Here is a 10714-nt window from a genome sequence, read left to right on the forward strand (position 1 = left end):
TGTGCTCCTCAAAAGCACACAGCACCTGTGCTCTCTTACAATACATACTTTACAATGACAGAAAAACAGGCAAGACAAGTTAAATAGCAGAAACTCAACATTCACACTAATGATGATTGAACATCAAATGAAAATTCTCTATTTATAAAACTATGGGTTAATACTACTGAGGTACAGCAGTAATAGGTAAAAACATAAAAAACTTGAAACCTAAGGGAAATATTTATGAATATAAACCTGCTATTATCCTCATCAGAAAACTAATCAGGAACCACAATATTCTAAACACCATATATCTCAAAACTATTTAAAATAAGTGTATTTCAAAATAAATTACATTCATTATATGTACTGAACACATATGTACTATGACAACCCTATAAATAAGTCATCTGCATGCTTGGTATCCTGAAGGGATGCCTGGCCCCAGGTGAATTAAAAGGAGAGGGTCAAAAGACAGTTTCCAGGGGGAGAGAGAGATGCGCAGCTCCAGGATATTCACCTCAGATAGACAGCAGCCTTTCGTCACTGCTGACACTGGGCCAGTTGCTCTGGGTGAAGGATTTCTAGCTCATCCTGTGTGACAAACTGTTCTCTCTCAGGTCAGGCTGAGCAGCCTTGGAGCACCAGCACATCTCTGGGAGGTCACCTGTGTGGTTGTGGTTTTGAGGCTGTGAGGCTGACTGGGAGATTCAGGCTGTCTCACCATCCACACAGGGTGGCTGTGGGTGGGAGGCAGACAGGAGTGGATCAAGTAGTTAGGTCCTTGGACATCCTAAACGGACAGTAGATGTCCCTGTCGTCAGGCACGGGATACAGAATATGGTCCCTCCCCTCAGGCCTTCATGGTTCCAGGACTTCTAGGGAAGGAGGGTGCGATCTCGGCCCCACACCCAGAGCTGCGGATCATAAGCTTGAATCTGAAAAGAGAAAGAGCCCCACAAAAGCTGATGACTTGACAGGATATTGAGGTTTGGAGGTTATGTTGAATTTATTTCCCCATTCCTTAAATTACCTCACTTTGATGTGGACTTTCTAGTCACCATGATTCAACAGTCTACAAATACCTTACAAGTAAAATGTTGAGAGACTTGATTCTGGTAACTCAGTTCTGTTAGCTACAAAGGAGGTGACATATCTAGGTGTATTTATGAGATTTATTTCACCTGGTGACAAATGCAGTAGCCATATGTGTGTATCACAACATTATTTCACCTATTACTGACATCCATGTTATATAAGATGTGGGACATTGTAGTTTCAGCTTTCTTTTAAATAAAAATGGAGTCTATTTTCCTATTTTATGTCAGATTACTATATTATACTAGCTGTGTGGAAAGTTTTGTAAAGATGATTTGACACATATAATCCTTCCCATGTCCCATATAATCAAATTTGAGAAGTTGAGTTTATCAAGAGACATACTCTATCCCTGTCTCTGATTTGAGTAGAATAATGGTTTAGTGTTAGGGATGTTTGTGCTTGGGTGCATCAAAAAACTTTTTTACATGGTTGAAGGCATCTTTAATCATTTAAGCCCTATTATAGTTTCTACATAATTATACCACTGGCAGATGAATAGTTTTGCTATGATTTTTATTTAAAACTAAAGAGTATATCTCAGTGCTGTAGACAAATAATTTAACTGTAATTCTACTTAAGTGTAATGTAGAAATTAATTGTGCAAATATTTCTCTGAATTAAAAACTATTTTGCCACACAATGTTCTGTCTTATGAATAACTTTAGTACAGTATAAAAATTCCTTTCATCTCATATATCCACATCCTTTAAAAAAACCATACTTTACAATTGGTAGATCTAAATATAAAAGACCAAAGATATACATCTAATAAAATCACTTAAATCTGTTTTATTAAATGTAGTTTCCTTATTGCATAGAAACTGAACTTGGCTTTATGTTTGTAATACACTTTTCCTAAAGATAGGAACTTAAATTTCATTTTCTTGAAATGGAACTTTCTTTTATTACTTGAATCACTTATGTGTACCTGGTATATTTCCAACAAATTTTTGTTAGATTGCGTAGAGTACATTGAGATACACATTTGGTTCACTAACAGAAAAGCATAAAAAAAACAAACCTGAAGACTGCCCAGGAAGTCCTTCCCTCCATGCAGCCTCCAGGGCTTTTCTCCTCCCAACATCCCACCTGCAACCACCCACCTTCCTGAGTCTCCAGTCAGCCCCTCCCTCGCCCTCCACAAGACACACAGCACCACCCACCTCCTCACACTCCTCCAAGGAAACCCAAGTGTTCCAGCCCATGGAGCAGATGAATTGATAGCGCAGTTTGTGGAACAAGGGACGCAGGGCATAGCTCTGCCCATAGAGGAAATAAAAGATGTCTTGTTTAGGAGCCTGGTTGTCCTCCTCCATGTCATTGGCCAGGTACCTGGGGAAAGAAATCAGGTTGCTCCTCAGGGACAGAACCTGGAAGGACCTCCCCTTGGGGTCAGCTTCCCAGAAAACAAGCCAGGTGGACAATCATCAGACAGGACTGCACTAGCCCTATTCAGCATTGTGGGGGACAATCCATTGGTCCAGAGGCCTTCCCAGACCGTCTTCAGAAGTACCCCAGCATTTGTCAATAAAGCAAAGAGAAAACACTTGAGATGGAGGCATAAGGGGTGATTGTACCCATGTTGGAAGGATTTTCAGGGGCTGTGTAGAAAGCCACAGATGAGAGAAGACATCTGTATGAAGGAGCAGAAGGGAGCACCTTACACTGGCCCTATGTGGATGGGAATGGACATCTGTCCTGGAAATCCAGAGGCAGAAGTGAAAACAGTGTTGGGTAAATACAGGAAGAAATAGAGCAGTTAGATGTGGATGCATATGCAGTCCCTCTGCCAGGGACAGCAAGTGCCCATGCTTTCCTGCACTCCTGTCAGGTGGGCTTTATGTTTCCATTGGTGTTCTTTAATTATTTACAACTGGCCTTAATGGAGATTTTTGTCTTTGCTTCGATGAGGGAAGTGTGAATAAAAACATATATATTAATGCTATCATATCTCTTACCCGAACAACAGGACAAAGAGGTTTAAAGGTAGAGGACTGTGCTCCCCTCCTGACCTCCCAGGTAGTGATTTCTGATTGATGAAGGAGGCCAAATACTTACAGGGCCAGGAAGAAGTGGATTCGTTGGTACTGCCAGGAGAAGAGGCCAGCCCGGCTAAAATAAGCTATCACCATAGACAAGAGGTACTGATGGAGAGAGAGGAAAAATAGAGAGAGGTCACATCCCAGAAGAGGAGAAAAGAGGGGAAAGAGGACTGGGAGTCTGGGGTAGAGAGTGTCACTAAGAGAAGGTAGCCAAGTAAGGGAATGTGCCTCTTTGGGGAAGGACAGGAGGGATCAAGTTCAATGGGAGCAGTCAAGGAGAGAGGAGACCTAGATGTGCACTGGAGGGCCAGCTCTGAGGGGACCTTTTGAAGGAGGGCATTTAGGTCAGCTGGGTGAGGAGGGTCTTTCATAAGCTGGAGAACAGCGCGTCCCAGGGAGAGCAGAGAGGAGAATATCCCAAAACATCAAGTGACAACAAGAAGAGAGGAGATAGCCATGCCAGACTGTGTTCTTCTGCTTTTATCCCACAAACAGAAGCAAGGTCCACCTGTCCTCCCTGCAAGATGCTGCTAGACCTGAGACAGATGTTGACAAGTCACAACAGGCCCAGGACCTGCCACATCTTGCTGACTCTGTGTGGAGTCAGAGAGAAGGACCATGGCATTAGAAAGCCCTCCCCATCCAGGCTGTGCTGGAGCAGGACCCCTGCCCAGTGGAGAGTAACCTCACCTTGTCAGACACCCTCAGTTTCTTGTCCCAGGTCAGGAATCCTTTGACAACAGGATCATCTGTGAACAGAACACTGGTGTTAGACTGGTGTTAGTTTGGGAACCAGAGGGGCTTCAGTGGGAGAGAGAGAGAGAGCAAAAAGGTGAATAAGAACTCCCTTGGAGAAGGTGCGGTTTGGAGCCCAGCAGAGATGGATAGGAAGAGGACAGTAACATACCTTGGGCAAGGTGCTTTGTCCTGAGACTCCCCAGAAAAGCAACCGAGTGAGGGTTTGGGTAAGAGCTAGATATGTCTATGATCAAGAACTTTGTGTAAACTATGAGGGCCCATCATCACCCAGGAATGCCCCACCTCAGAATCAGAGAGTTTCTAGGTCCTTTTCTCATTTAACAGTCACATCAGCATGAACATGGCCCCATTACCCACCCCTCAGAATGTAGGACATCTATTAGAGCCAGAGTGTCTGCAGTCAGAGAGGACTGTTGGAATCAAGCTCTGTGACCCCAAGCAGGGATCCTATTGAAGTGTACTGAAGCATCCAAAATCTTAGAGTCATGAGGGGAGATGGGTCCTGAGTCCTCCAGACATGGGGAGCTCAGAGGTAGCCTGGCACTTTGGAAAAGGTCAGTGGCTATAAGGTTCATCTCTGTGTGGAGAGAGAATTAGAGGGCGCTACCTGGGGTGTCTCCCTACCTAGTAGCCTCTTAAAAACTTCATGGTATTCTGGTAGCACCAAGTCCATTCGCCGTTTTTTGAGTTTCATTTTGAGGCCACACAGTGAATCAACATCCCAGGGGTGATTTAGCTCACTATCCAGCTCCTCCAGCTCCTCGTCAGACTCAGTGGAGGATTCCCTCTTTCTCTTTTGGTCAGCAGTGTCAGACATAAGGCCAGATGATGTCCTGGGCACTGAATCAAAAGCCCCTGGAAGACCATCATCCGCATCCTCCTCTGATTCGGAGGTCCACTCTCTCTTCCTCGAGACCCAGCATGGGAGGCAGGGTTCTACCCACAGGGCTGAATAAAGAAAGCTGAGTAAAGCCACTGTATTTGCCTTTTATCATCTGATCCCAGTCCCCCACCCACACCCGAGACCTTCAGCTCTTGCTGCCTTCTGAGCCCTTTCTCCACGTTTCCCCCTTTGCTGATAATCATCTACCCCTGATTCTCCTTACCAAGGTCCTATGTCCCATTTCCTCAAAGCTCTTCCCCATTATGGACACTTTCTCCCATGGGGAATGTGACCCCTTTTCATCCCTTCTACCCCTTTCCTACACTTGGATCTCATCTTCTCGCACGGTTCCTTTCTCTGCAGATTTTCCATCCATGTGAACTTCCTTGTCCCATGACCTGCTGTCTCCTTCCAAACAGGGCTCTTGGTCCACCTTTCCTGGCTTCTCTACCCCTTCCTCCTTACCAGTCATCATGTCAACTCAGTTCTGTCTCTAGCTCCCTCACCTGATGGGCCTGCGACCTCATCATCTACCACAACCTGCAGGTGACCTGAGGTGCTGGGCTGGGAAGGCGATTGCTCAGACTGGGAGATTTCCTGATCCGACATCACTTCTCCAGTGCTCTTTCTTCCCTCTACAAAGCCTAGTTTCTTATTATGGCAAATCCTTCTACCAGATTTTGTTTGAATAGGCGTCTGTTCTCTGTTCTCCAAATAGGGGAGAAATCAGGTGAAGAATAGCCCTGAGGACAAACTGTTGCCCACTGGATTGCCAGTGACCCAGAGTCTGGCCCTTCCAATCAGGAAGGGTGGAAGCATCTGATGTCATCACCCATTCCAACCTGGCAACCAGTTTGAAGGAAAACACATGTAACTGCCACACTGGTCTGTGCATGTGTCCTAGGGTTCTAGAGGAGTTGCCCTCTCCTGCTACTGACCCAAACTCTGTCCACCATGCCAAACTATCCAACAGGTCTCTGACTCCCTCTTTCACTTCTCTCCAAAACATGAATTTCCATTCTCTACTCAAAGCATGTTAGATACCCTGTCTCAGGGCAGTCCCATTTCAGAGTTCAGTATGGTAGGAGAAGAAGGAGAATAGCAAGGAAAGTCAGGGAGGACAGAAATTGCATGTCCTCCCAAGGGGGAGTTACATATGTACAAAAGAACCCACATGGACTGAGTTATCAGTTGAAAAACTTATATGGAAACACTCAATGTAGCAAATCTATTCTGCTACATGCCACTGTTTTCAGAAATCTCTCCAGAGGAGACACAGTCTGCAGTTGGCATCCTTGACATAAAATCATAGAAAATTCTGTGCATGCTCACACTCTTCACAGAGTGTCTGTCTACACTTTCTGGGAGTCTGTGGATCACTTGAGATAGCCTCTCAATTCCAGTCACTCCATTTTACATAGCATATTTGGGAGCACAAATATTGCTCTTGACCTGGATATTTTATTGTCACGTTTGTTCGTATGGAAAACCTCTCATGTAGGAAAAGAAGCAAATGAAAATATTTCTTATTCGGGCCAGAATATAGTGTTTGCTGAGAAGATGGGAGTACATGGGAAGTGACACAGCACCCAGTGGAACTGGGGAGCTGCTTCCAAACCTCCCAACTCAGCCTTCTGCTTTCCAGCTGGACTTTCCATCCATGTTTCCTCTCTCTGTCCACAAAATGTGGTTAATATATAGAAAGCTTACCATTGAGCCACTGTAATGTGTAGAGGTGAGTGGTGTCTCCATTACTTAATAATGGAGAAATCTCCTGTAAATGTGTTAGAGGTGATTCATCATAGGAGAACCATCCTAGAGTGCTCTCACACTGACTGAGATGGCTCCAGTCTCACTATGCTAGTTCATATTGTGCAACAAATTCATGTCTGTGGGGCTTTGTTCCATCACTGGCCATAATGCCACCATGTGGTGAATGAATATAAATTTCTTTTGTGCAGCCACCTCCATCATCCATCTCCAGCACTTTTTCTTCACCATAAACAGACACTCTTCTCCGATGAAACACTAACTCCCACTTCTCCTTCTACAGCTCCTAATGACCACCATTCTATTTTCTGTTTCTATGAAATTGACAACCTCAGTACTTCATCTGTGTTGAAGACTATGAGGTCATACAGTATTTGTCCCAGTGTCTGCCTTGTTCCACTTTGTTCACTGTCCTCAAGATCCTGCAGTGCTGGAGCTTGGATCAGAATTTCTCTCTTTTAAGGCTGAATCACAGAAGGGAAGGCTATGTCTTCTGTCCATCTGTTTATCCCTTGGTGGGCATTGGGTCGATTCCACATTTAAGCTCCAGGTCTTTTTATTTTACACTATTGGACCTAATAGACAAGATGCACACTTGTTATTCATGCTGTGCTTGAGGTTGTATTTTGCATTTTAGTATCTTACATGAATGTGATGATCCCATGCCAATGAGAAGTAACACAGGTGGATGCATGTTATCTGCTGAGAGTCCACCTTGTTTGGCAGTCATGGATGTTCAGATTGGAATGAGGATCCAGAAACCTTGACATTTCTCTCACATCCTGGAGTACCCCTGAGTATCTCCCCAAAGGGGAAGTCCCTTCCTATCAGGAATCAGGTACTGATTCTGTGGAAGACCAATTGCCTGGATTCTCTGCTTCTCCTGTGAACATTCATGATGCCTTTAAGCATCAGAGCTACTTGGGTCCTCCCATAGCAATGCAGAAGTTCACCCTGTCCCTTGTAGTGGACAGCTTTTTAGTACACTGCCATGCCACATGATAATGTTTTGGTCAATGATGGTCCACATATCGTTATCCTACACGATAGTATTGCCTATTGTTGTAGGAGCCATCTTAGCTTCTGTGACTATACTCTGTGACTAGAGTCATCATCTGGAATGAGCCTACTACTAGATGGATACGTAAGAGAGGGACAGTGGTTGAGTGAGTGGAACAACTGAAGAGGGAAAAGTTCCATGAATGGAGAAGCCACAGAAATCAGGCACGGTTGCAGGGTGCAGATTGCATGCCTGTAATGCCTGTAATGCTTGTGAGGTGAGGGAGGAGGATGGTGAGTTCAAAGTCAGCCTCAGCAAACGTGAGGTGCTAAGCAACTCAGTGAGGCCCTATCTCTAAATAAAATAAAATAAAATAAAAAAATAGGGCTGGGGATGTGGCTCAGTGGTCAAGAACAGGGACTGGTCATGAGAGGCAGATGAGCAGCAGACTTTTCACGGCAATTCCTCCTCTGTATGTGAATGGAGGGCAGCACCCTAGAAACACAGCCATCCTGATTACTCCCAGGATGATAAAGAACACTTCCCTAGAAACTTAGAGCAAATCCTTCTGACTTTCAGTGGCTCAGAGTGGGTCCCACATTCACACCCCAAACCAATCACCCACATGTGAGGACCATCCTGAACTGGGCTCATGCCCTGGGTGTGTGAGGGGTGGAGATGAACTAAATAAAGCCAGGCTCTCTTTGGATGAGACGTGGGACAGGCAACACACGACACCAGCTTGACCTACAGAGGACTCCCGGACTGTGACCAGGGGTGAGATGGTGCAGACATCATGTTTCAGTCCATCACCCCAAACTGTCAAGACCTGCACCCTGACACCCACTGTATCACTACCTTTCCAGTTTGCCATCCACAATTGACAAGCATCCTCCTATATCCTGACTCAGTGATAAACCCCCAAACACTTCAGAGGGTGATGTGTCATACAGACGGTCTGCTGGTCAATTTTTTAAACTTCCTATGCACTTTTTTTATTAGGCACAGATGCTCAGTTCACTGTTGAGCCACAGCAATCAAAGAGGGAGAATTCCAACATTTCCAGAGATATTTTGCAAGAAAAGATTGCAGAAAACTCTTTAAGATATAGGAAAAATATCATTGAGAATAGGTGGAGGGGCTGGGATATAGCTCTTTGGTAGACTGTGTTTAGCATGTATGAGGCCCTGGGTTCAATCTCCAGCACTAAAAAGAAAATGAAAGGTGGGGGGACAGAATAAGTATAACTTACTTATTAACAACAAAAAAAATTGTTTATACTTTCACAGTGTAGACAGTTCTTCAAAACTGATATCAAAATGGCCAAAAGCATGTGAAAGGATGGTCAACACCATTAGCCATCAAAGAAATACAAATCAAAACCATGAGATACCTGCTCACTAGGATGCCTATAATCACAAAGTCTGAGAATAATGTGTTGGTGACAATGAGAAATTAGAACACTTCTACACTGCTGGAGGGAAAGTAAAAGGTGCAGCTGCTCAGAAGTCTGGTGGTTCCATTATAGGTTAAATGTAGAGTTACCACATGACCCAGCAACTCCACTCCCAGATGCATACCTGAGAAAAATGAAAACACACATCTATACAAACACTTGTGTGAAAATGTTCATAGCAGCATTATTGGTAATGGTTCAAAAGGAAAACTCAAAAGTTCACCAATTGGTGAGTAAGTATAATGGGGTCTGTTCCTTCAATGTAACCTTATTCAGTCATAAGAAGGGATGAAGTACTGAGTAACATGGATGAACCTTGAAACATTATGCTAAGAAGCCAGAACAAAAGGCCATATAGTGCATAAGAACACTTCTGTGATGCCCAGATTAGGCAAATCTATGGAGGCAGAGTGCAGATAAGGGGATGGCTAGGGTTGGGTGACTGGGAGGAGTGAAGAGTGACTGCTAAGGGGTACAGACAGGATTTCTTTTGGAGGTGATGAACTGTTCTGATGTCAATTGTAGTTAGTTGCAAAACTATGACATATGACAACAAACCCCTGAATTGTGCATTTGAAATGGGTGGATTGCATGGCATGCAAATTACATCTTAATAAGGCTATTAAACTAAAAAGGAAGAGGAATCAAGAAGAAAAATCTACTCTTTACCTTTCATGCTGACACACACCATGACTGACACAGGACCAATAAACAACTGCCAGGGGGACCCTGAGGACACTCAAGTAACTGTGAACTAGACTCCACCTGCACAGCCTAACTTCCCTCTGTGCATGACATTCAAAATCAAATGCCAATCCACCTGTCCAGGAACAGGGAGGGTCAGAAATGGAATCCAAGGAGCTGCTTTGTAAAACATGATACAAAGAAGTAAAGGGAGTTAATATTTTCCCAAACAAGTGAGGCTGACTCTGGCATATAATTTAAATCATTAAAGATTAACTAAGTCAGTGAAAGAGTATAGCTTTCTTTTTTTTCACTTTTTATGCTTCTACCATTGTTCTTATTGTATGCATGATATATTCCATTTAAATGCATTTCAAGCCATAAGCAAATATAATGGGAACCATCATGACTCAGAAAAATGCAACCAGTAAAACAACAAACTACATGTCTGCTGAGTTACTAATAAGAGAATCTGTACAATGTGGATTAACAGATCAACACTCACTGAATCTGATCCAAGAGCGAAGGAACTGAACAGAGATGGGTGGTGCTCCTGCCCCGCAGTGCTGATGTCTGGGCCTCAGATATGACCCTGGACACCACCTCCCCTCTCCTGGCCTCCATTTTATGTCTGTAAAATGGGGACAGCCACAGCACCTACCTGCTCCATGGTGGGGAGGACTAGGTGAGGAAATGCAAGGCCAGTGCTGAGGGCTGCTGTTCGTCATGTTTGGCTTTGGTGACAAGATGTCTCCTTCTTCTCCTCTGCCTTTGAGCCTCAGGAGCTCTTGCTTATCTCCAGTCACAGAAGATGTCTGCGGTGGCCAGAGGCATCAAAGTTCACGATTCTGTGACACAGACCTCTTTGTTGCTCTGCCATCGGTGACTGTGCCTGATGCAGGACCACAGGTCACTGGAGGAAGACAGTGAGGATGTTGCACCGCAGCTGTGCTCCTTGGGAGTGGGTCATCAAGTCAGGACACCGACTACAGGGCCAGGTCCACTCCTGCTTCTTTATCTCAAGAGGAAAATGAATG

The 10714-nt window shown here is 44.4% G+C and overlaps 1 protein-coding gene across 1 annotated transcript; it reads right to left on the minus strand.

Annotated features, from left to right (window-relative positions):
* Positions 1-860: 860 nt before the first annotated feature.
* LOC124970670 (speedy protein E4A-like) lies at positions 861-4701 on the minus strand. The gene is made up of 5 exons (XM_047534168.1): positions 4509-4701; positions 3816-3874; positions 3142-3227; positions 2247-2415; positions 861-920 (listed from the first exon to the last, which is right to left on the minus strand). Exons 1-5 carry the CDS (start codon positions 4699-4701, stop codon positions 861-863), a joined length of 567 nt encoding a protein of 188 aa, XP_047390124.1.
* Between the last annotated feature and the right edge of the window lie 6013 nt (positions 4702-10714).

Source organism: Sciurus carolinensis, chromosome 18 (genome assembly GCF_902686445.1).
Source record: "Sciurus carolinensis chromosome 18, mSciCar1.2, whole genome shotgun sequence".
Taxonomy (NCBI): domain Eukaryota; kingdom Metazoa; phylum Chordata; class Mammalia; order Rodentia; family Sciuridae; genus Sciurus; species Sciurus carolinensis.